The sequence below is a fragment of the Drosophila rhopaloa genome, unplaced genomic scaffold, assembly GCF_018152115.1.
Source record: "Drosophila rhopaloa isolate 14029-0021.01 unplaced genomic scaffold, ASM1815211v1 contig_2, whole genome shotgun sequence".
In the NCBI taxonomy this organism is placed as follows: Eukaryota; Metazoa; Arthropoda; class Insecta; order Diptera; family Drosophilidae; genus Drosophila; species Drosophila rhopaloa.
In genome coordinates, this window is record NW_025335083.1 from 22,286,309 (window position 1) to 22,314,004 (window position 27,696).

The 27,696-nt window shown below is 34.9% G+C and overlaps 1 protein-coding gene across 8 annotated transcripts; it reads left to right on the forward strand.

The window, feature by feature from the left end:
- The first annotated feature begins 4,457 nt into the window (after positions 1–4,457).
- LOC108053168 (synaptotagmin 1) lies at positions 4,458–27,466 on the forward strand. Of its 8 annotated transcripts, none has more exons than XM_017135761.1 (11): positions 4,458–4,555; positions 5,585–5,947; positions 11,497–11,754; positions 12,121–12,380; positions 12,438–12,533; positions 13,114–13,308; positions 13,660–13,836; positions 19,032–19,146; positions 20,504–20,637; positions 22,869–23,101; positions 23,288–27,466. In XM_017135761.1, the coding sequence occupies exons 3-10, from the start codon at positions 11,517–11,519 to the stop codon at positions 23,073–23,075; spliced, it is 1,422 nt and encodes a 473-aa protein (XP_016991250.1). In that variant the 5' UTR covers positions 4,458–4,555; positions 5,585–5,947; positions 11,497–11,516; the 3' UTR covers positions 23,076–23,101; positions 23,288–27,466. The 8 variants fall into 8 exon arrangements, with proteins under 8 accessions (XP_016991250.1, XP_016991253.1, XP_016991251.1 ...); XM_017135764.1 differs by having other exon boundaries at positions 19,038–19,146; XM_017135762.1 differs by having other exon boundaries at positions 12,444–12,533.
- Positions 27,467–27,696: the final 230 nt, after the last annotated feature.

The window sequence follows — 27,696 nt, forward strand, 5'->3', positions numbered from 1 at the left end:
CAAGTAGAATGCGATGGAATTGTGTATTATAGCTATTATATTTTGAATATTCAGGACCGAGAACCGATCTGTTCCCAACCTACGTCTAATTTTTAACAGTGGCGCGCGTGCTAAAAAACACGTCACAAAGTGTGGCTTATCGTGGCCAGGCCTCTGGAAATTCAGTTTTTATATAAAATAGTGTTTGAATGTCATAATTAATTCCACACTAAACCGATTATTTTGTTTCTCATTTTTAGAACCACTGAAAAAGGTGTTCGCACTTTTTTTTTACTTAAAAAAGTATTGTCCAAAGTTCAGTATACATAATGCAGTTCATTATTTTATGAATCATTTAAATCGCTTATAATGATTATAAATGGCCTTACACGTCTAGACTTTAGCCTTGCATTTGATCAGGAATATTCTATGCATGCCTTCTGAATTTTGTATTTAATAAAGTTTAAATCATTAAATTCTTCCGGGAAATAAAAGCTAAGCCTTATCATTAACATCATTATTCTTATGACAATATTGTTACGAAAATAGGGTTAATTCAACGATTTTGTTCTATTTTTACTTTGTTTGGGTTTATAGGTTAATAAGAGGGCCAACAGAACAAAGTCTTCTGATTACAGAGGATTTCTTGTTGACAACCGGAAAGTAGCCAGACATAAACACAAATGTACATTTTATACATATATATTTTTCTGATAACCATTGATAACACCCACGACTTTCGATTTAATTATAAAAAAGAATAAAAAAAATCATTAGAGCTTAGATTAGTAAAATATATGTGGCCTGGTAAATAATTACTCAAGGCCGAAAAGTATTTTTGAATCTAGATTTCAACTAGCTTATGAATCTTTTATTATGAAAATGCTCATCAACTTTAATCGATGCTGATATAGACAAACTTAAATTCATTTTGAATAGATTTCTTTCTACCAAAAATATTGGTTAAAAGCAAAACCCATGTGGGCCAAACATTAAGAAATTAAAGAGGTTGCACAAACAGTATTTTAGTTATCTTGATTAATACCAACTCTTGAGTTAAAAATATATATACATTTTTTCCAATCTCAGTTTAGAGAGCTCTGGTTAAAACCGATAAGCCCTCGTCGAAATAAAGTCAGAAAACCATTTAGCAAACTAATTAACATGTGGTCAGCTTTGAGGCCTTTCGTTCGAACAGGTGTGGCTCCGATTGTGGTCTGTTCATGTGGACTCAGCGTGTATCCTCGAGGAGATAATCGAAATGGAGCCAAAAATAATTATACAGCTCGGACTACAATAAGAGAAATTAATTAAAAATTCAGTTGAATGAGGGGCACTTAATCAGCTCGCTGGGGGAAACTTTCCGTTCGCTTTGTAAGTGCGAACAAATTGATATTGAGCGTAGTAATTGCGAAGCCATGAACGGCATTGCGCCGATGATGGGCAGAATTGACAACTTGGACTTTGGACCACTCGAGACGCCTGCATCCAGAAATTGAGCAGCAGACAGACAGGCTAGACGAGATCGGGCGCAAGTGGTCGCACATGGATATATATTTAGACTTTTTTCGGGAGCAAAGTCCATTTACGAGTCATGCGCCGGTCGTGTGAACCAAATTCGAATGTGATCGAATCGTCTCACTCAATTCACTCAATCATCTGGCTGCAGTAAAGAGCAATTAACTCTAACTGCCAACAAGACCACGCATGCAGCTCGTGTCTGCCCGAATTTCGAGGGGCCAGCCGATCGAGATGATGCATAGACCCCACAAAGCCAATCCATGACGTCTTTTTGGCCTCTGGGCCAAATGTGTAGATGACGCCTTGCTTTAGATTTCATCACATTTTTGCATATGTTAAAAATACTATACACCTTACTATCACCGACTAGTGTGTGTTTGGGACCCGATCTAAAATTAGCACGTACTTATTTTCGGGTTGATGTGGTCAGTTTTACCGGTCTCGAAAAGACAATCGTGCCATTCCGTACCACATGTCAGGAATTAGTGGGAATAAATAGTCTCTTTTAGCATAGTATATTTTAGTGTCAAGAATTTGTAAAAAATAAACTGCAAATATGGGAAAGCCATGGGGGAAATTAAACTTCTCTCTGATATAAAAAATCTCCACAAATAGTAAAAACATAAATATATTTTAGATAGTTAAAAACTTAAGCTTTATTAACTTAAAACAGCTATCAAAACGTTATAGTTCTATAACAAAATAAATAACACATCATAATAGCGTTTTGGTCAGATCTAATCAATTATTTGGTTTCATACTCACAGAATCTAGAATAACCACCTCAAACCGATAATTAATAACTCGATGATTGTGTATGCCGATTGGTAGATAAGCTCTCAAAATTGACCTTTGTCATCCACGTTATAATTTCAATATATGTTTATTAAAAGTTTCATATATAAACACAATCAAATGACTCACATAAATTGACGGTGAAGCAAAGTCTAAACATGGTGTTACTATCAGTCGTCGAATAATGATTAAAAAAAGTTAGGAACCTTAAAGACCTGGTCAGTGCACAACTCGATTATAGATCGTTGATAACGTGCATACACCACCGAAGAACCAAATAAGTCATATATGCAAAGCATATAAAACTAATGGCACAAATTAGGGGCACGTGTAGCCTTGCCATAACCTCGACCACCAAAAAATTTGATACCACATGAAATAAAAAAAAAACATAGGAAAAAACCAAACATCAGTTGATTGGTGGAATCTAATCTGGTGATGCAAGTTGTTAATTTTTAATTCTTTTGGGAAGTGTGGGTCGTTATTTAACGTTACCTCAGCGATGCAAATGACCCTCAAATAATCCAGTTTAAATATATTGCCATGGGTGACACGGCAACCCCAATATTGCAATTGCCCCACGACCAAATCAGATCGAGCGCGTGCCGCATTCCTTATCGCCCCTGGGAGCAAGTTCAAGTACCCATTGACCACAAGCCACTAGTCAGAGCCCACTAACCATACAATAAGTGATAAGTGCGTGAGCGAGTGCGTGTTTACATTTCGCTCTCCGGTCCGATCATCAATCAGAGCGATCCATCGCGATCGATGGCTTCGATTTAAGCCCGTGGACTGGCCGTTTAATTAACTTCTTTGGCGCGGTTACTGATTTCCGTGGAAGGGTTCTAAAGATAAACGATATGGAAAATCACGACCCATGGTAGTGTAAGCCTATGGCTGAACGCCTGATTGGGGCGTGAAGGTGAACACTATCCAATACCGTGATTTATGTACCCGGCCGTAAAGGATTGCCAATGAATCATTAAAGAATATTAATATTTCAGAAGCTATTTCTTTAGTTTTAAAATCAAAATTATTTAATATATTATTTTAATGGCGATCTAAACTCAAGGTTCCTATTTTCACAACTGCGTATTTTAAAGGGTAAATAAACCATTTTTGTACAAATAATAAAATTGTCAACAAATTTGTAAATGCTATTATAAGCTATTACGCTAATAATACTAATAATTACGTGCTGGTTTGACATTTACATACTTTTCACTCTATAAATTTTAAATAAACGCTGTTTCGTGACGCACGTTCTAAATGGGTATTGATTACACAATATCACTTATTTTGATTAGTTTTATTTGCTTTTTTGTGGCTTAGGTGGTAAATGATACACTGGCGTCATCTGTACGCATATTCTCAGTACTAAGTGTTAGCTTTGGGGTATGTTAACACATCCAGAAAAGCTCGGTAAAAAAGCTTTTTGTACTTGAGCTTTTTCCCTCAGCCAACCCACTCCCCCATCCTATAGGAATGTCCTTGCTGACAACTTTGTGTGTCATTGAGACATTTCTGGTCTAGTACGCATGCACCCAAAAACATTCTGCAAACAGGTTTGGAACGAGCTTTTAACATTACATGTGATTGTAAGTCAGATGTTTACTTTCTTTAAAAGAATCGAGAGAGAGAGAAGTTGCAAAAACGTCGGGGTTGGCTTAGACTGCCAAATATTTTTTAAAATATTTTAAATTTTAATAATCGCTTAAAAAACATTGAAAATATAGAAACAAGTTGAAAATATTAAAACAAAATATTTATTTTAAACACAATCTTAGGTAACCTCAAATATTAAAAGTTAGAATTAAAAATAAAATCCAATTTTTCTACTGTACTCATTTTTGTATGTTTAAATTTTTGTGTAATCAAAAATTTGTCTATTTAAATGAAATCTTAAAATCAAAAGCCTTAAACCTATTAAAAATGTTTTTAGAATTTAAGGATATGGTCTTAATAACGTTATTTATTTATTTAACTTTCCTTAAATTCCAGAATCGTAGGGCTAAGCCTAGTCCAGCTGGCCCAGACCCTTCTCCTTCGAGGTCTACACTGGCCAAAAGCTCCGGATGGCGGAACGAACCCCGGTCACCCGCTGGCCAGCAAACCAAAATCGATGCCCCAACCGGTTCGCTCTTGCTTTTTGGCGAGTGGCCCAAGCTTTTCCTCGCTGCTCCTGGAGCGTGTGGGCCAAAACGCGAATGAACATCGACCGTGGAAGTTGACTGCTGAAGTACAAAGCGCTAGGCTGAAGGTGAATGGGAAAGAAAAATTCTAGAGCCACATACAATGTTGCAAAATCCAAGAAAATCTTTAAAATAAATGCTAAAATAATAAATCAAAATTAAACAAATAATTGGTAAAAAACAAAGCTATATGGTGAAAGTGATTTGCAATTTGTTATATAAAGGAAAACGCCATCGAAAGCCCCGAAAAGTGTTGTGCGCGTGTGTATGTGTGTGGGTGCGTGTGTTCGACTTTGTGTGAGTGTGTGTGTTTAGCACGCGTTGACGAAAAGGAGAACATTTTTTGTGTATCAGAATTTTTCGCAGTAAATGTCGGGAAAAAATAATAGCTACGCCAGAAAATCTTAATTGAAAATTCCAATGTGCAATGCGAAAATGAAAGAAGCGCACAAAAATGGGCTATCATTGAAAGTGAAAACGCATTTGAGCCACTTGCGGGGATATTGATTTTTCCACTCGATTATTGTGGTAGTGTAGGCCAGTCGAGAACCAGGAGTTAATTCAAGGAAAATGTGATTTTAAAAAACGGCAAAGAGGCATCTAGGCCTGATTGTCAATAAATAATTAAATTAAAGTTATAAAAAGAGTTTTCCCTATCAACTTTAAGTGTCTGAGTGCGAGAGAAAGAGAAAAGCTCAATTGAAGCTGAAAGAGGCAAAAAAAAAGACACAAAAAAGGACGAAGAAATGGCCCTAAGAAAATCTCTATCCTGAATTTGCTTTCTTCGAGGAAAAAGCGAATTTGCCAACCTCCCACTCTTTCTCTCTCTCTCTCTCTTTCTCTCTGCCCACAGACACACACACACTAGCGAAGCCACTCTCACACGCACAAGAGACACAGCACACAGCACACAAGTAAAATTCGCTCTATCAATATTTACGCATACCATTGTATTTTGATATTACGTATACGCAACGCATCTCGCCCGCTCTCTCACACTCTCTCTCTGTATTTCTCTCTCTCCGTTCGCGTCCTGCCCTCTACATAATATATTTAAATAAATTAAATTCAATAAATTGAAAATGACCAACAAAAAGTATACGAAATTCATGTGAGACTAGCGAGCCGCGGCCTCACTAGCCAAAGCCAGCCACCAAAAACAAAAAAAGAGAAGGCAGCAGCAGGAGCAAAAACCCACACACACTCACACACCGACAAGCGCCAGGACCCGCATCATCATCATCATCCTTCCTGCCAGGACGTCGCCACTGCTGCCGCCCCTCCACTCCCCCCGTTGGAGTCTCGCTTCGTTTAACGCTGCTCAAAACCCATCATCTAACTAATAAAGAGGACGATAAACAAGCACATTAAATACCGAAGAAAGCGAAGCCGAGCTATTAACGCTAGTCTGGGTCCCGATTGCTGATTGGAAAAACATTGGCAACATTTTTGATTAGGAGGTGAGTCTCTTGCTATTCACGAAAGTATAGCGCGCTTTTTTGGGTATCAACTACAATTAAAAAGAAAGGAAAAACTAACATGATGTGGTGCAAAAAAGTAAAACTTCGATGTAAAATCAAACTAAAAAATAATTTTCATTTTAAATTTAACACATAATATCAATACAAGAAGTAAAATAATTGATGCTCAATGATCTAATTTAATTCCATATTCCAATGCTATGTAGTTTAGCTATTGCAACTTTAAAATCCAAAAGTCGTTGCGATTGCGATAAAAGTTGTTTTATTTTTTTTAAAACTTTGCCTATGGACTATACATTTTGATGACTAAATCTCGAAGCAAAGAAAGCCTAGAGTGTGCGATATTTGGAATACTGGATTTGGCAAGTAAATTGAACATCGTGATAAAATCAATGGCACAAAAAAACTGAATTAATATATATATATTTTTAAATTAATAGCATTTTGTGACAACTCAGATATTTTATTAGTGAGAGTTTGCCAACATTTTAGTTTTAACAAATAGTTTAAATAGTTACAATAATTACAATTCACATTTTTTTATTATTTCATTGATAAAATGATGGTGGGGTCAAATTTCTAAACAATTTTGTTTCCCATTTAATCCTAAATAAATAATCCTAATATGTCTCGACATATTTTACGGTAATTGAGTTTCTTAACTGCCAGACTGTCAAGTCCTCTCCCCAGTCACACATATCACTTATTCATGGGGCGCCTCTTATCTTAGTCTAATAAGAGCTAAACTTGATTTAGTCTTCCCTTTGCTAATTAGCTTTGGACAGCCAGAAATTGGGTTGGAATTCCTGGGGGGCAGGCCATTAAGGGCATTGCCGAAACCTCGCAATAAAAATGCTGCAGACAAGCTCGGGAAACCGCACATAATTGCCAATAATCAAGTTGGCCCGAACACCCGCGTTCTTTTGACCCTTTACGCCCGAAACAAAGAAGAAAACGTTGTGAAATTCGAGAATATGAATAAAATTTTCGAGTCTGTTTAATTTTTGATTTCAAAAACACCGAGACCATTGTTCAATGAAAGCGAAAAGCATAATGATGTGGAAAATTGGTTTTTCTCCTGGGGCCTTCTTTAATCCTAAGGCAAAGTCCTGTCATTGTCTACTGTGGTTTTCCGATTATGTTCTTTACTTCTTTTTTGTTCGTTTGCCATTTTTCCGAGTTTTTATTTTGTTGCCTTCTCTGGGTTATGTGCGCAGTAAGGAGAGCAGGAAAGAGAGCAAACTGTGGGCATGTGTGGCTTTTCCGCTTTTCCGATTTCCTCTCCCTGAGTTATTTCCACTCTCCGGCTCGGCAAAAAAAGTTTAACCGTTTCCCGCTCGAGAGCTTCGAGGGCCTCCTTCCGCTTTTCGATTCATCCGTATTACGTGCGTGGGTTCCACAGATGTTGCCATAGATCCGAATACCTTTTTGCGGACCACCTCTACGGTGTTTTTGTTTGGACCCGGTAATGGATAATGGCTGCCTGTCAATCCAGTTCTGGTCAATGTTAATTTGTTTTGACAGCTTGATTGCCAGCTCGGTACATCACTCTTTTTACTTGAATTTCCGTTGCCTTTTTCAGTATCCGTCTACCCACTGAATGTTTGATGAGGCAAAATTATCTTATCATTATGTGAATATACCCCTAATCTAACTAAAACCACTGCCAATTGTTGATATTTGTGGCCCTCTTTGTGTTACTGCAATGCACCACCCACACACCGCTATCAGATATCTGCACCACCGCCCACAATCGGTGGAAGAGCAGCAGACAGCAGTATATTTATAGGTACTCTGGCAAAGGTCAAACCTCAGAAACTATTACTAGGAATGCGGACTCATTGCCCGTGATTAGAGCCCCTTTACGAACTTTTAATAATTTAGTAGGGTCTAGGACACAGAGGCTAATTTTGAAGTAACATCATCAGAACATAAGCCAAAAAAGGTGTGGTAATATAATTATTAATTTAATTACTTTTGCTTATAAATAATGAAAGGAAATTGTTTTTTCGAAGCCGAGACAATTTGTAAGCAAAAGTGACGAGAAAAAATTAGTTTACACCTTAATGTTCTCTAAATCTTAAACTTCTTTTCTGCCAAATTTTGGTTTTGTTAAAGATCAATAAAAAAATGTAGTTATAAGACAATAATATTTATTACATATTTAAGCATCCAGAGATTCAGGTGGAAAGGATTTTAAATCTTATACTTTATTTCGCAGTTATCATTGTTGTATCTCAATTATAAAAGGCAAGGCATTTTGGTTATGGCACTTTTGACAGTTACTGGAAATGTTTTCCCATCAATTGGTTGCTCAACAATGAACTCACTGACCATTCGAGCTTTATACAAGCCTTTGGAACGAATTTGAGTACCAACAATAACAGAAATGGCAGAAAGCAGCTGTTCTGGCTCTAAATATAAATTCGCTTATGGCCCGTCACGAAACTGGTCGAACTGCGTAGTTTGTTATTTCGTTGCCACTTTTTCGGGCCCAGACAAGTGGGCACCGCAAAATACCAGCACACCCATACGCCCCGTTGACCCGTGTGCAAAAAAAGTGGCACGAAAAACTGGCAGGATGACAAAATTGTGGCAACTACCGCATACAATATTTGTGACCTTATTTCCCTTGCCTTAAAATCGTAGTTGCACATCTTGGGTCTTATTAACGTTATGGTTTTCCTGCAGGTACTTTTGCGCTTATGCCAGGGAACATAATTCAGTGCAAGATTTTTGGTGCATTAATAAAACATGACCAACAAAGTGCTCTGGCTTTGGGTGACTTGATTGCCATTTTCCGGGCAAACTTTCGGGAGGTGTTTCTGATTGTTGCGTGTGCATTTATTATGGATGAGGCTACCCGGGGCAGGAAGCTCCTGCCAAGTGTTTGTCCATTTTATTTAGCTGCCACTGGGCTGCAACGCAATTTGTCAGGGGATCAGGGGATCAGGGGGAGTCGTGACACTTTCTAGCTTGCCATTTTTTATGGCCTCTTTTTTCCTTCTTTCCATGAAGTCATTTCCAGGCAGCCTCTCGTAGGAAAAACTTGTCCTAGATGCATTTAAATTTATTGATCGGTTGCGAATTTAGTTTCTCCTCTCAAATAATAAAAAATATAAAATAGTAGTTTTCTTTAAAAGTAAACACCAACGGAACCTTTTTATGTTTGCTTCGAAAATATAATTTAATCAAAGAATTTAAACAACCCAAAGTAATTTTTCTTTACATTGGCACATTGAATAAAATATAAATCGAGTAAATCCCAGTATTTTATTTATTTGTAATCATGGTTTTATATTGTAAAACTAAAGTGATATTAAATTGTATAATAAGATATTTATAATTTATTAATTTGTTGCCGATTCGTCACCCAGTCTTGGCAAATTAATCCAAGATAAGCTGAAAGTCTGCTTCTCGGGAAAAAAAGGCGATAAGAAGGGAACATATTAAGTCACGAACGTAAACAGTCGATTGTATTCTTTAGTGGAATAAAGTAATATTTTTTAGCTGAGTTTACGGAAAGGTTCAAGTTTTAAAATAAAGTCCTTCGAGTAATCTCTTAAAAAACAGGTAAACATAATAGAAGTTAACGAAGTTTTTAAGTTAAATAAGTGAGTAATTCCAACTTAATAAAAAAATTTTATACCAAATTTTGAATTAACTCTTGTAATGAGGGGTATAATGTTGCAGTTTCTTAAAATAATTTAATGTAGCTCATGGACTAAAAGAAATAAATTGATTCTGCTATTTTAATAAAATTAATCATATATTAGGGAGTATCTCATATGTAAGCATATCCATTAAAAATACACTTTAAATAGTTCACACACTATATTTTATTAATTTATAAGAATATTATTATATTTAATATTATTTCTTAAAATAAATCAAAAATTATTGAAGGGTGCGCAACTTAATTTTGCACATTTCCACTCGCTTGGCATCCAGAACATTAGAATTTAGGCAAATGTATGGGACCGAATAAACAAAGCTGCCTTCGGGCTTTTCATTTAAGAGGCTCTCCGAGTTTTCCACGCCATTTTTGGGGGTGTGGGTACAAGTGTATCAGGGTATGGATGTCCTTTGACGTCATTTGCTAAGTAAACAAGTGACGAGCCACAGCACCAGCAGCAATTTGAAGTCACTTTATCTCTAAATTGCTCATACACCAGTTCTTTCCTTTTTATTTTATTTTTTTTGATGGGGTGTAAAGTGGTTTTGGGTGCCCCTATATAATTTATCTTTAAGTCTATGACAGTCTCGAGCGACTTAACAAAAAAACAGATAAGAATAAATTGTGACGGAATACGTTATCAAGTTATAACTTTAAAAAGAAATTCTCGTTTCCTTAAATAGTTACCTAACGGAAAATACAACTTATTTTGTATAAATATTTTCTTTTACCAATTAATAAAAAGAGTTCTACATTATTGGATATTTTTAGCCAAACAAAGAAACGCCAGCTTTAACTGAAATTAATAAATGTTATTTTTAATCTTCTATTATAAAAAAATGCAATGTGAAAACAAATTATATTTATAGAAATATTTGCCTATATTCAAAATGAAAAATGTAATTCTTTTCCTGAAAGAATTATCCTAAGTCAAATATATTCTCAAAAAAAAATTGTTTTTATTTTGTGGATGACATGTGTCATTCAACTTTTGATGGAGCCGCCACCAAGTAGCAATTTCGAGCAGACCGTGGCTGAGTAATAAAAAAGATAGCATATTGTCAATCAGCGAGTTGTGAGTACCCACAGATGACCAGCTGGGGGAACCCCAAAATCCCGGGTGTCCGTCTCTGTAACAATAGCAGTTCAGGGTCAAAGGATGTCTGAAAATAATAAACGAAGAGCTGAGGACCCAACTCAAACAGCCTCCCTCATCCATAATTAATACAGCTCAAGTTGTTAAAGTAAATGAAATGAAGTAAAATATGGAAAAATTCAAACCGAAGGACTACAAAGCAGATGGAGAACAGAGCCGGCAGCTCGGTGTTAATATTAATGAATTCAATTAGAAAAGAAAGAGGGTAAAATGAGAAAAACTGGATCGGGGTCCCAGCTATTCAAAGCGTTTTGTGTGGGTGCCATTGTAGAAACACACTTACATACACAAAGTGGGTGGTTGGGGGTGTTTGGGGAGAGAGTGCGTGCCCTTGGCTGGCTAAGGATAAGCACTTTTACTTGGTGCGTTTTCCACCACCCAACCACTAGTTTCAGTTGACGCCGTCAGCGCATTTCTAGTGTTTCAAGGATGCGAGTGTAGGAAAAGTTGCTAACGACTTTTGTGGGATTTCTTTGTGACCATACTCTTGTTGCGCGCTATTTTTAAAACAACGACAGCCTGGAAATTACCGCTCATATCATAAACATTTGCTCAAGTTGGTTGACTTCAAAGAGGCACATGTCAGCTCATTAAAAACGAAGTTTAAAGGGTATTTTCAACAAAGTCTTAATACTAGTACCAGAATATGTACTTCTTATTTACCATAATTTACTTATTGAACCTTTCATTTTTCAGCAACAACACAACACAACAAAATGCCGCCAAATGCAAAATCGGAAGCGGACGCCAAACCGGAAGCGGAACCAGCGCCAGCGTCCGAGCCGGCAGCGGAACTGGAATCCGTGGACCAGAAGCTGCAAGAAACACATCACTCCAAGTTCCGTGAGGTGGACAGGCAGGAACAGGAAGTCCTTGCCGAAAAGGCGGAAGCGGCCAGTCAAAGAATCGCACAGGTGGAATCAACAACACGGAGTGCAACAACAGAGGCTCAGGGTGAGTCAAAATACAATATCAGTTTTAGATTATTATTGGGTTGGTATTTCTCTCAAAAAACATTAAATTATATATTGTGGGGAAAGATCTGTTACACAATGGAGGACATTTGAAAAAATTCTTTGTTTATTTATAGAAATTTTATAGATATAAGAGAGATATAAGCCTTAATTTTTGTTCCATTTATTTGATTTTAATGAGCAAAATTCTAAATTTGTTTTGGCCGAGAATTCGGACTTTTGGGTAGACTTTCTTGAATGAACGAAATCGAGGAAATCACTGTTTTACACAGCCCAATTTCTTACTACCTTTGTTGCCCAATTAAGCAATCAGATGTGAAATGTAGCTAACCAATTTCCGTTTCAGAATCCACTACCACCTCATTGCCGGTGATCAAAAAGATCGAGCATGTCGGCGAAGTGGTCACCGAGGTGATCGCCGAGCGCACGGGGCTGCCCACATGGGGCGTGGTGGCCATCATCATACTCGTGTTCCTGGTCGTCTTTGGTATAATCTTCTTCTGTGTGCGGAGATTCCTGAAGAAGCGAAGAACCAAAGATGGTAAGGGTAAGAAGGGTGTCGACATGAAGTCGGTACAGTTGTTGGGATCGGCGTACAAGGAGAAAGTAAGTGTCTGACGCGCCATTAAATCTTAGTAGTTATTGGGTTCTGGTATGCCATAGGTTCAGCCTGATATGGAGGAACTCACCGAAAATGCCGAAGAGGGTGACGAGGAGGACAAGCAGAGCGAACAAAAGCTGGGGCGTCTCAACTTCAAGGTGGGTTCATCAATTCTCCAGCTACCCCACATCTTCCCCAAAAACTAATCCCCAGAATACGAAACTAACCAAACATAAACTCAGATAGGTATTCTATAAATATGGGCAGAGTTGATGTTGTTGACATGGAGAACACACTCACAGAAAGGACCTTAAATACTCAATAAATACTCTACTATATCTTGTAACTTCCTCTTCAAGGTCTCAAATCACACTTAACAAAATTACATTAACTTCAAAATTGTGATTCCAATGGATAGCATTCTTCACTCAAAAAATAAGAAAATAAATGATCATTCTGAAATTAACTTTGTAAAAAGAAAACAATATATATTAAACTACTAACGATTAGACTTCCGCTTTTAGAAACACCTAATTGAATATAATATATTTTTTGAGTGCTAAGAATGGTTTTCCTTTTGTCTTTGTTCGAAACATTCTTAAATTAGACCTAGCCACATTAACATATAAAACATACAAATCGTTTTACCTCTTGACTAATATTTAATTTTTGTTTATCTCTTTTATGGCAAAAACCATATTCCCTTCTGGTGCCCTCCTTTGAATCTCTCTCTTTCAGCTGGAATACGACTTCAACTCCAATAGTTTGGCCGTGACGGTAATCCAAGCTGAGGAGCTGCCCGCCCTGGACATGGGCGGTACTTCGGATCCCTATGTCAAGGTGTACTTGCTGCCCGACAAGAAAAAGAAGTTCGAGACCAAAGTGCACCGCAAGACCCTGAGTCCGGTCTTCAACGAAACGTTCACCTTTAAGGTGAGATTAGGACAACTACAGGATAGAGTTGATTTTCTCAAACTTCAAATTAAAATCAAAAATGATTTACTTCTATGCTATTGCAAGAAATTCTTCTTATTAAAAAATGTAAATTCCTAATAGGAAAGTTGATAAAAACAAAAACATCTTAGTTGACTGAAATCTCTTTGAAAAGTGCTAAATAGTATGCTATACAAACTAAGGCATCGTTTTTGAAAAGAATTTAAGTCCCTAGAAACTTTCCTGATACTCTAGAATATGATTATGAATGCTGAATTACATTTTTTGAGAACTTCAATTAATAAGCTAAGTTTATGAGAGGGTATTCTAAATTTCTCCTATATACCGCAGAGTTTGCCCTATGCCGATGCCATGAACAAGACGCTCGTGTTTGCCATTTTCGACTTTGACCGCTTCTCGAAGCACGACCAGATTGGAGAGGTGAAGGTGCCCCTGTGCACCATTGACCTGGCACAGACGATTGAGGAGTGGCGCGATTTGGTCAGCGTTGAAGGGGAGGGCGGACAGGTATGTAGAGCTAGGCCGGGGTCCAAATCGGGGTCACCAGTACTATCCAAGCTATCCGTAACTCTCTATCTCTGTCTATGTATACAACTCGATGTGCCTCTAAGTGTTTTTTATCCAACTCAAGAACATCAGTTGAGATCTGTTTTTCGTACTCTTATGATTTATTGCGTTCGTTACTTCTCCTCTGAGTTATCGAGCCGAAAAAAACAAGCCAACACTGAAATCGTGTGATATTTGTTGACTTCTGTATTCTTGAACACCTACTTAAGATGATTGTGTTTTGTGTGTATTTTGCATTCAAACTTCAGCCACGACCAAAAAAAAAATGAAAATACAACAGAAAGCAATCAAAGCATTTTTGTGACACCCACTAGATATTTGTTTTTAAGTCAACGATCCCAATCCCCGCCCCCTCGAGGTACTTTTAAGGGCAGGGTACAAAGACAATTACAGTGAAAACTTTCCAAAACAGAAACAATATATCAACAAAACAAAAAAAACTTCGTGGAACAGACCAGCAAAAGTTTTTCGAGTCTCTAACGAAACTTTTACACACCCAGTTCAAAATGCAAATATAAATAAATAACAGAAATTATCTTACCATTTAAATAAGCAATACTCAACAAGAAATCCAACAGCAAACAGGGGGGAAAATCAATTGGGAAAGCACCCTTGATTTTCCCCCACACTCTCCGACAGTTTTATAATTTTCCTTGAATCCTATTAACCAACCGACACAACAACTACTACAAAAAAAATAAAACTCTAAATTTCTCTTTCTCCAATTCCCCCCTCTGAAACAAACCAAAAAAAATTGATTTCGAAACATATAAACTCTTCTTTTCTTGAACTTTTGTAGAAGGTAAATACAAAAAAATACTTTAAATTCTTACGTAAACCAAAAAAACAACGAGAACTCTTTTACACCTTTGCATACTTGATTTGAGTTTATGATTTTCCCTCTATATAACCTGATCTGTCTCTGTGAACTGTCGCTCTTGTACACAAAAGCTGTCTATAACGATTATAATAACCAATGCATCGAACCACAAACTAATCTAAATAAATCTTCAAAACTTATTTCCCACGATAATCAATCAATTTGGTCTTGAGCGATTGTTCTTTGACTTTTTCTCTGTCTCTTTCTATATACTCATATATATACATATATATCCGATATATTGTTATGTCTGCATTATTTCTCGCATCATTAATATTGTAGTTGAATTTTTGTATTAATATAAACGATTTATCTATGTTTGGGCTGTCTTGTTTGCAACCGTGTAATAAAAATGACAAATGTTTTCACATTTCCATATGCAAATGATCACACTGCAATATTAATTTGTTGAGAAAACCTGTGGCATAAGCAAAAGATACAATAAATCAGCATGGTTGAGTGACTTTCCCACCGCCAATCTACTTCAAGCCTTCTCCGTTTTCCCAAACTTTATTGCCCGTTTTCGGGCCAGAAAATCCCCTCCATTTGTTGACCATGCTGATCTAATTATTTAGTTGCTGAATCTATTTCCAAACGACATTAACCACATTATTTTGGTTTGCACTCTGATTGGAACAATTAAGCGTCGAAAATACTTTTGCATAACTTTCTTACAGTAGTAATCAACTTTTGCACCCCAAGTTATTTGCATAAAGTCTGTCCAACTTTTACTCATACCAAAACACACACTCTTTTTACCTCTGTAATACTCACAAACATACACACTAAAACGCACAAATTAAATTCTTTGGAATAACGAATAATGAGTTACATAAATAAATTAAAATGTTGTAAAATATTTGCATTGATTACATTGAATTGGTCAAATGATGGAATGAATGCTTTGAGAAGATCTGAACACAAAACACAAACAAACACACAAATACAATGCACAAAAGTCCTGTACAAATATAAATACATAAACACAAATCAACAAACACACATACATACAGAAAAACACAATTTCAGAAATGGAAAAAGCTTTAATTTCTCGCCTGTGAATGCCAGACATCAAAATGAATAGTCTGATATAATGTTTTTCGGCAAGCCGATAAATTAAACATTTGCAGGACCTTATTTAATGTGCAGCAAACATTATTAATATACATTTTTAATTAAACAAGCCCATACAGAAATATTCAGATTTTTCCGAATTTTCCAGCTTAAAATGTTCAAGGTATTGATTACCTATTTTCCACCTAATCAGAAAGGATTACTCCAAATATTTGTATTTCCCTTAGCTTTGAATCCAAAACCAAAATATCATATACATAAAATTTAATTTAAAGAAAGGAAATCCAACAAATGTTTAATCCTGACCAAATAATATTACGCCAAGAAAATAAGCCTTAGCCTTAATGCCAAGGAGAAAAGCTGTAACTCTTCTTAATATCAATACTAAAACTTAATTACAGTTAGTTTAGAAACACTGCAATATACCTTTTTAAACAACTTTTTACTCTACTGCATGCCTTTCCTTTTGCTTACGAATTTGTACTAATATATAAACCACACTAAGTATTAGAAAGCAAAACACATATACATTGAACACGGACATACGACCATTAATTGGTTACAAAACTATACGAAACAATTACCATTTTGAAATTTGCCAAAAACAACATTGATACTTATCAAAATTCTACTGGAAATGGAATTCAATAATTTTTAATACGCTCTTCATTTTTCTCTTTAATTATTTTTAAACGTATCGCTAAAAAAAAAAAACAAAAACCAATTCAAATCTGTTATCAAAAAATTCGAAAACTCGAAATTTTCAAACTGTACTCGAAATTTTTGACTCATGCCATGGGGAAATCAATCCGAAACCTGAATAACATGCCTAAAAATCCATGTAAGTATACGAACGAAGCCAAGGAGATTCATAATTATCGTTATTTGCTTTGGTTGTTGTCGTCATAAATGTGTTTAAAGTTCTGTTCGTTGTGTTTGTGTTATAATTCTGTTCGACCTGCAAAAGTAAAAATGTATCCAAATCAAGAGCCAAACAATTGGTAAAGTCCAAAAACTTATTAAATAAAAAACGCTTACTTACGTCTTAATTTTTGTGTTTAGCCTTCTGTCGCTGTCTCGCCCGATATGTGTATACTGTACTTATCTTTTGATTTGCATAACTTGATTGTGTACTGAAATGTGTAAGCAGAGCTTCGATGACAGTCAAATACAAAAAACAATGCTCAATAATCTTGTTTTCCAATTTCGATTTATTTGTTCGTTTACCTTCCTTTCGTTTATGATTATAGACATTTTTGTTTCCATGAGACATTCACCAAACATTTAACAAAGAATATTTTGAAAGGCACCCAATATATCAAAAATGATAACTGAACTTGAATCGAATTCAGAGAATCAAAACATTTAAATCCCTATAAAGTTGCGGTAAGTGACTCCGATATAAAACTCTATAAATTCTCTATAACGCTCGCTCGCTCTCTGTCTGTCTCGCTCGCTCGCTCTCTGTCTCTGTCTTGAAACTTTTTTAACTAATCCCAATAACACACAACCACATTTTCTATAGCTAACAAATTATAGTTTAACAAATACGGGTTTGTTTGCCCGGGTTAGTTTGACCGTTGGAGAAGTGCTCGAGGAATTGGCATCGGATTGGTTTGTGTTATACAATACGAAATATAAAACGTAAAAATCCAAAACCCACCACTGCAAGCGGTTCGGACCAGCCTAGGGTCTTATATATGTTATAAATAATAGCAATACTGAGTATCTAGATAGAATTTTCATTTGTAAAATATATGCTCTCTAATACCTTATCATGTACATACGAAATTAAATTCTCTACTTCTTTATATAAGTACATTATTAAGATTTTTATTCATTTTAATGTACCTTCAACATCGTGTCCAACTAGAGCTCTGTTACTTAGAGACTAGTACTGTACATAAAAATCGGTTCAACTATGCTTGATCACAACTTCTTATCTGTCTGTCTCTAATTTCTCCTATTCTTGTATCAATAGTTTCTAAGAAAATTTTTGAAAACCAAGATATTTTTGCATTTTGTGCAGTCGGTTTTGAGCTGGGTGTTTCAATAACAATAAAAATCGAAAAAAAAATAAACGAACAAAGTACGAAATTAAAAGTAAAAGAAAATAAAATATAACTTATAAAAGAAACTGTAAGTTTTGGTATGGTTAACAACTCATAATAAAAACAACACAAGCCCCTAATAAAACCAAATAAACACTTGAACAATATCAAAGAGTTTAATTTTAGTTAATACTTTGCCTTTGTTTCTTCAGTTTTTCGTTGGATATACTCTTCTCTCTGATATACATATATATAGGTATATATTTACACTTACCAAAAATCGAAGCTCTAAGACGTGCAGTAAATGTTTTAATGTACTTTTATGTGGCATTTTTGATTTGTGTCAATTAAATAAGAAACTAAGGTTCATGTAACAATTGCTTAAATATACTGTAATGTTCACCCCACCCAAAAAAAACCCTTAAAACTTGAACTTATACCGAGTGTATTTGATTTGTCCTTATTTCCACGTGTATAATCTGTCTTAATGTTTATACCGATATCCTTGATTATTATATATACTTGTTACTGCAACTGTATATCTCGACTTAACCTTAGTTTGACGTTTATTTAACCGGAAAATAAAATTTCGTTGCTTAATGTGGTCGAAATGATCAACGATAGTAATTTTACATCTTTGATCCTAAATAACATTGCATTCTAATTTAACAGTCGGCTTTCAAGAGTTAACAGACTGTTAAAGTTTACGTATACTTAATATTTCACTCTTTTCTAAACTTCATAAGAGGCTCATATTCCATTCTGTGGAATATTTTTAAAAAGTTATTTCAACTTTTAAACAAAACCAATAAAATCAACTGTCAGTTAAATTTAACTGATATTTGGTATCGTGGTTTTTTGAAGTTTTATGGAGTTCTTTTTTAATCCTGATCAATAAAATTTCATGGAAAAGATGGCTTAGTGCCTTGATAATATACCTGAACTCAGGCGACCCTACCCCATATAGAAACTTTATATAACTATTAACCCTTATATATTTTTAAATGGATATGTATGTAAATGTACCAATAGAGTCTGTGTGACATGTTGTTTGATGCAAAAGAAATGCAGTCAGAATAGAGCTCCGTACTAATTTTTCCGTAAACTCTTCTCCGGATCTCGTCAAACAGGAAAAGCTGGGAGACATCTGCTTCTCGCTGCGATATGTGCCGACCGCCGGAAAGCTAACCGTTGTCATTCTGGAGGCCAAGAACTTGAAGAAGATGGACGTGGGCGGATTGTCTGGTAATGTGGCGTTATACCAAAGCGCTGGCGGGATCGATCGGTGTGCTGAGATCATTTTGTTGGAACTCCGGCGGTCCTGTCGGCGTCTTTTTTGCTTTCTGTGTTTGTAATTTTAGCTAAGTGTGTGACGTACGTTGTTCGTTTTATTTTCGTTTTATGGCATACACTTTCCTTGATTTCCATACTAACTAACTTGAGGCGAAGCAAACGCCAAGGCAACGTTTGCTGTGTAACAAAAACTGAAAGAGAGCAAAGAAATATAACTTTTATTCCAACTAATTTTTGTCAACTACTTTTCAACTATCAATTAGCGCCAATTTATCAACTTGCATACTTTAACCGTATTTTACCCGATTCGCGTACGCTACAATTTCCAATAAGTTCATTAATCAGTGGATATATTTATCGTCCGGCAACGTTTCCATCCCGAAATATTCGCACAATTTTTACTTATGCCTGGCCAACCAAATAGAAAACCAAAATCAACTTTAAGCTCTATGCCGAACAATCGAAATCGAACGAAAATCGCTTGCTTAGCTTCACTTTTGCATGTAATCTGTACAATTTTTTGTAACTTTAACACTCTCGACATCATTTCGGGTCGCTGATGCCAAACCAAGAAATAAAAACGTTGCCGCTGAATATATCCAAACAAATTTAAAGTTCTTCTAGGCTTTTACAAACAACAGAACATTTTCCAGTATATATTTTTAAATGCTCGGACAATAATCGGTTTCCGACAATTTAAGTAACGAAACAGATATTTATTCATATCAATTTTAATTTAACTATATTGTATGCCTTGAGTTTAACAAGTTGCTGAGTTCCAAAATGTTCAACTATGGTATAATCAGTAATTAATATGAACTTTAAATGATTTCCAAAAAGTTAACAAGCCAAAGAAAAAATTGTATCTTATCAGTTGTGTCCCAGAAATTTGTGGTGATTTGAAATCATTTGAAAAGGTTTTTGAAAGTATGATGTGACGTTTCTCAGCATACTTTAAGATACTTTTAGAAGTGATTTAAAATCATTGGATATTTTAGTGGCACCCATATATTTTTTAGTATTAAATATTGATATTAATTATTTATTAAACATTTACACTTTGGCCTGTTTCTTGTTTTCTCGTTGAACTTTTAATTTGTTTTTGTGTTTGCAAAGTAAAAATTGATCTACTCTTTATATAACAAGTACATAATTAATCAATGTTTTTGGTGTACATTACTTATATGTGTGTAAAACAAAAGAAAAAATCAAAATGATGTGTTAATCAGATTATTGTGAAAATTTTACTTTGTTATAAAAACGAAAAATGTTTTCTTTTTCTTTCTTTCAATTCTTTCCTATATTATAGATCCATATGTGAAAATTGCAATCATGCAAAATGGCAAACGTTTGAAAAAGAAGAAGACAAGTATCAAAAAATGCACCCTCAACCCTTACTATAATGAGTCGTTCTCATTTGAAGTACCATTTGAACAAATACAAGTATGCGAGAATGTATTATACTATCCTATAAAAACCAAAACTACTACTACTACTCTACTACTACTACTGCCTATACAAACTAACCTACTACTACTACTACTGTTACTACTGTTACTGTCCTCTTCTGAACTATCTACCAAACAAGCCAAGCCAAACCGAGTTTTGAGTACCCAACCTCCCTCTAAACACACACATAGCCTACTTACGTGCAATCGTTGTTGTTAATTATACTACATATATACCGTATATATATATTCATATATTGAATACTTGTATTCCAAAACCAAGCGACAACAACACCAAACTCTGAACCAAACAACTGAACACACTTAGAGACCAATCTTCGTATTACCCATAAAGATATCTTAAACTTCCCCCCAAAAACTAACTTAACCAACCTTTGTGTTCTAAAAGACAAAAAAAAAAACAAAAGTATTCAATGTTAAATGTTGTAATTTACAATTTAACCAAAATTTGTTCAAGCTTTTTGTTTCCGAAAATCCCTAATTTACTATTGTAAATAATCAAAAAAAAAAAAATGAAAGCCCAAAAAATTTAGCAAATGTTATGATTTGTTGCCTTTGTTTGTGTAGTTTTTGAGAAATATTTGTGGAACCTGATTTCTGATTTGAACTTGAGTTTTTAACCAGCCTCGATGTGTGCTTAGCCCAGCTGAATTTGTTTATGTTTTAGTTGTTAAATGTGTAATGATCGATTTGAAGACAATCTGGCAAGAAGAAAAGCATTGACAAGCAGGCATGCCTAGTGGCTTAGGTTTTCCGTAAACTCAAGCATTCTAGATGCCCCACACACCGTCTTAGACGCAATTTTGAATGGAGAGCAAGCCGTAGTGTGCCCGCTTCGCTCACAGTCGAGCAAAAAGCCAAAAGCTAAAAAAGCAATTAAGCATAAAGCATCCGATCAGTTGAGCAGAAAAGCAAAATTGCAAAATAGCAACCAAGCACGAGCTATACACACACTACGCTCACTCCAATGAACTACAGAGAATACAACTTTATACAATAATTCGAATACCAACTTAAACTACTCTTTCCATAATACAAACTATCGCAAACTCTTATACCAGCGGCGTCAATAATGCACCACGCAGCTACCAAATCGCAGTGGGTACATTATTTTGACACTGTCTTCTGATTTGAATATCGAATACCAATCGCACCACAACAGCTACAGTACAAATACAGTAATACACAGAATAAATACCCAAAAATGCCACCACAGAGAAGTATAGCGTATCACCATGAAAACCAATCATCAAAAACCAACATATAGCCAAACGATCTGGAAACTGGGAGAACTCTGTTACGGTTACGTTACGTGTGCTAGTCCAAGAAGTCCCATGTCTATATTGTAGGACCCCCCATGCCATGACCAATTAACCAATTAACCAAGAACGACAAATGGGATTGAATATTATACATTTTCGTTTACACGTATTTAATGAACATTTTTCTTTTTGCCACAGCTTAAGTGTCTGCTATCAAGTATCGAGAAAAGTAATTTGTTCATTAGTCCCCGAGGTTAAAAGAGACGAGATATATTTATATATATATATATATCTGCCGACATCTTCATTTGCTTCTCACTTTACGCTAATCGAAAGCTTTTAGGAAGTTTTTCCGTTTATTTTCCAACATTTATTATTTAAAGCTACTCATACTTAGCTTTAGACATTTGCATGATCTGCTTGTTAACTCACAACAACAAAAGAAAAAAAACAAAATGGTATACAAAAAATAATATATTCCACAGCAAGCATTTTCCTTTTTGAAGGAGCTTTTTGTAATGCTTGACCGCCTTTAGATGTTTAAACCAAAAAAAAAAAAATTAAAACCTTTACCCAAAGTGCTTGTGCAAACTGGAAACTTTCCACCAAACGATCTCCACGATTAAACCTAGCCTGCACTAAATCTTATATACAGCACTCAAAAGCCACGTAGTGCCGAAAACCTCTGTCTATAACCTGCTTCCCAAAACAGCATTCGTAGTGTCTGCCTGTTAGCGAACAACAGTTCCCCACTTCTTCCCCAAAAACAACTAAAAACAGAACACGTATATAAAGAATACCGAAAAGTTCTTCAACTCAAAAGCGAAGCCCCCTCCCGATCAAAAAAAAAAAGATAACAACCGATAAAACTAGATGAACCCAGAATATCCTTTACTAATGCCAGTACTCTCCTTGAACACTTTTCCCACTAACTCGCGCGCAGAAAATCTGTCTCGTTGTGACCGTCGTGGATTATGATCGTATTGGAACCTCCGAACCCATCGGACGCTGCATATTGGGCTGTATGGGAACCGGCACCGAGTTGCGTCACTGGTCGGACATGTTGGCCTCGCCCCGCCGGCCCATCGCCCAGTGGCACACCCTCAAGGATCCCGAGGAGACCGACGAGATCCTGAAGAACATGAAGTAAGGCGCTACCATGGATAACCACTGCAGGTGAATAAATAGTACAATTAGTTTTACTATATATACATGCTCTTTATAAGATCTCGCCCGTAATATTAATCCGATTGATATTCAATTTGGGGTGTGGGTAAATATAAATATAATGAGTTTGGTTTAAGGATAAAAATTATTATAATTAAAAATAAAACATTTCAACTTGCCTCCATCGTTTTACAGACTTACAGCACATCTATCAAACGTATAAAAGTAACCAAAGAACACTTTAGCGAATCGTCAGACATAGAAATCGAATGCATCATCATCAGCTACAAATGATCCTCCTCACCCGAAACGACAGGCAACAATCAGCGAAATATCGTAGTTAATGCAAAAATTGTTCATCTATGCAGTTATCTCAACATAAACATACTGGAACACACAAAACGCCGATTAAGTAATACCATAGGTGTCTAAGTTATATCTCATTGGTTGAACAGCAAATCGAAGTGAAAGCTAAAAAAACCCAATATATAAAGCAATGTGTCCCATTCACTGAATCCGGAATCCGAAAATAGTTCGATCGATTTTACATAAAATCTCACATGAATTCATCTCGAGATCTATGAATTTGTTGTTGTCCCTGATTGAAAATTTCAAAAGTATAAAATTACGAGTATGTTCTATTTAATACAAAATCTCTATATACTCAAACTATTTAATGGATGACCGAGAAGAGTATAATTTTTAAATGTTAAGTTTACTTTGGTTTTTAAATTAGTCCAATGATAAAAGGAATCTTTCCGGTTTTAAATTGGTTTTTCAATCGTTGAAGGATTACTAGTGAATAATATTACTGACTAATGAATATATAAACCAAGCAAAGAACGTAAAGGCAACTTAAACTGTTATGTAAATTATTTATTATGTTAAAATTATTGAGCATTACGTACTTAACTGTGTAAGTAAAAATCTATGTGTGTTTAAATGAAGTGGACATGGCAGACATATTAACAGGAGGAAAGAAAGCGAAATCATAAAAAATATATATTATATATAAATATTATGTATAACCCCTGCATAGACTAATGTTACGACGACCTAACAAAATCAGACGAATAAGTAGAAGGGAAACCAAAACAAACCGAAAACCAAAAGCAAATAACAAAAGTTAAACTTTGAAGCGTGATTTCAATGGAATATATCATCAGTTTAAACTTAAAAAAAATATCTAACATTTTGCACAATGGATTAGATTGGTATATACTTTTAGTTTGGTTTGCTTTACAATAAATTAGGAATAAATATGGCTCAGTTCAGGAAAGGTTTCCACTTACCATTAGTTTTTCATTTGGAAAGCTTTATTTTACGTTCAATTTGAAACTGTATTTAGTATCCACTTCTTCGTCTCAAATCTTAAGGTTTCTCCAACTATCTATGAACTGTTATTTTCTTTTCCGACTTTACCACATTCTTTAATTTAAAAATCATATTAGGACCTAATGAAAATATACATACTAACTAAATGATTATGGCAAAATGTTAAAACAGAAAAAGAAATATTAAGAACAATAATAGTTATTACTATTTATATTATATTCAAGTATATGACATCTAAACAATATACATTTATATATATACTTAAAAAAAATTGTGCTCTTGCTGCACAAGCCTACTAAGAATTTGGGATTTTTAATATGGAAAAGCGGCGGCAACAAAAACTTCTACCTACCTAAAAAAACACAAATTAGCTAACTAAGCTAAATTAAACTCTCAAAAGCAGAGCATTCCAAAATAATGAAATCAAGACAGAGGATAAACAATGAGCCATGATTTTCTGATTTTTTCCATATTGAAAGTAAATGAAATTCAACTAATACATTAGATGTTTTTTGTCCTGTAAATGGTATATTATAATGATAATGATAAAGCGTAGTTAGGGATCTGTGTATCCCCTGTACACACACTTACACAGTTGTAGTTATGTTCACCGAAGCAAGAGAAATGCATAAAAGAAAACACAAAAATGCAAACTTACAAATCGAGAAAATACCAAAAATATTTATGTAATATAATTCATCTAAATTTAACAAATCGAAGTGGATGCCAGGAAAAAACAAGTTATACAACTAATTACGAGTATTGTTCAATAACAAATAAATAACTTTGCTTTTCCAAATAATTACTGTAAATTATCTCAAACCCAAAAACAGCAACAAAAGACAAAGACACAAAACACATATGTATTAAACAAATGATAAATTACTAACAAAAAATCGAAGCCTAACCACAACAGCAACAAAATGAAACAAACAAGACAACAAACTATATATACTTGCATATTAAACAAATTATATGAAATTATATAAAATGATGTTGATTATTGATTTAAATTAAAACTGAGAAAGTGAATAAAACAAATTATATATACACCTATATATATAAAATATTAAACAAAACAAAAGCAGAAATTTCATTTGTGTTTTCCTTTTAGTTGGTATATATTTATTTACACAGCGTTACACTGAGCCAAACGAAAGCCGAATCCTTTTTGCGGCCGTGTAAGTGTTAGCCCAAAACGACATGTACATACACACAGAGAAAACACCCACACAAACACATGATAACACACCCACACTGAGACACCCATGAACTGACCAAAAGCAAGTCGAACATATAAATGTATAATAAGTATACGCGTAATTGTGTATATGATTACCGTTAGTTAAACAATATCAGTATATGTAATTATATTGATTTCAAAACGTTCTTAAGCAAGCAGAATGCAGCGCATAGCCCATCACGAAAGCACAAATCAGTAGAAGAATTCAGAGAGGAGGAAAGTAATAAGAGAAGTTAAAAATAAATAAGTAACTAAAATAGGCCACAGAAAAATAAAACAAAAATAAAACAACAAAATAATGTAGCAGTCCATGTAATTTTATTTTCTAGATATGTATGTATGTAATTTATATTCGATAAATCAGGCATTATGCATTTAGCAACCAGAACAAAGCATAAAAACCGAACTACGATTCACTATCGAAGAAGATCAAAAGATCAGGATCGAGCATCCTACCATTCACCATAGTCATAGCCCGATTCCACTGACTAAGTCTGGCACACTCACACCGGGAATACAAAAATTGATTTATTATAATTGAGAAGAACATTGGGAAAGTTTGTAATTTGTGAATGTAGTTTTATTCAGTGGAATCGGGACATATACATATAGAGCGCACCTGAGGGAATGATCGAGTAGCAAGTAATGAATAATGAGTAACGACAAATACAAGATATTGACATATGCGTTATAGGTACAACAGACCCAAGATATAGGACAATGTTTGATGTTAATATGAGTTAATCAGGACACCTAGAGTGCGCGTTATATGCATAGATACGAACATACATACATAATGCAGAAGATAAGCCCTCCGAAGAGATAATTTTATATACCCAGCGATCGGACGGGGGCAGCAAACATTATACATAACCATCGACAGCACCGCATAGTATGAACACACCATACGGTAATACAATTATCAACATAACCAAACGATATACACAACATACATGGACATAAGGTCCACCCAAGTACTTTTCGCAGGAATTCTCCATCCTTCGGTTCAGATCCAGACTCTATAAACACTCAAGCCAAATAAAAATGGCCGTGAAATGCAGACATTTGTCATTAAAATGTATCAGTTGTAGAAAATTTTATTTCAGATATTTTCAATTCATTTTCTACATTTTCGTAAAACTGATTTATTTGAATGACAATTTTCCACATTTCACGGTGTTTATTTTTTTTGAGTCTACACTTACTCGAACACTCTCATCCAGCACTTACACTCGCGGATATCATTTATGACTCTTTCCGGAGTTTTGTTGTTTACGATAAACTGTTTATAGCTGTTTTTGAATTTTAAATAAATTATATTTACTATATGGTATAAAGAAGAGTAACACTAAAGCAAAACCACATATAATAGTAATATATGTTTTAAATGCTATTACCAAACGAATCTTAAATTGAGGCTTTGCAAAAAGAGTTGCAAGCAAAAAAATATTATTGAATAAACTGCATATATATATACATACTATAATGCAACTGTATTGCAAAGACAAGCATAGCATTTTATTTCCGAGGCAAAAAGAATTTAACAAGACACACACGTGAACTCTAACACCTGTGTACGGTTAGCGATAATCGCAGGTGAGCCTATGGCCCCAAATTTTGCAGCCGTACCCCCAACAATAAAAAAAGACCCAAAGCAACAGCAACAGATAGAACGAAGATCTATGTAAAACACTAGCGATGTGAACGACACAGATATACACAGATACACGAGAACTAACATATGTGAAATGAGACGAGAAATGTTTATAAACAATAAACAAATGTTTGAAAACTAATAATCGTGCTTTTCTTTCTTCATCCCGGATTTATATTAAATGTTTTGAAGCTCTTGGGTCTTATCGCTTTGAAAAGAAACACATAACCCACACATTTAAGAAACAATATCTGTATAAATTCCACAACAAATGTTTTAGTTAAATGGTCCATATTTTTATTATTAATAAGTCTTATAAATAGCTAAAAAGTATTTTTTTTTTTTTTTTTATATTAATAATAGGTTAACGCT

What these genes read in the sequence shown, in the direction of transcription:
- LOC108053168 (XM_017135757.2), top strand. Translation starts at nt 11,517, where the DNA reads ATGCCGCCAAATGCAAAATCGGAAGCGGACGCCAAACCGGAAGCGGAA. An exon ending in TGCAACAACAGAGGCTCAGG is followed by an intron (nt 11,755 to 12,120) that starts GTGAGTCAAAAT and finishes TTTCCGTTTCAG; the next exon opens with AATCCACTACCACCTCATTG. An exon ending in GGACGTGGGCGGATTGTCTG is followed by an intron (nt 19,147 to 20,503) that starts GTAATGTGGCGT and finishes CCTATATTATAG; the next exon opens with ATCCATATGTGAAAATTGCA.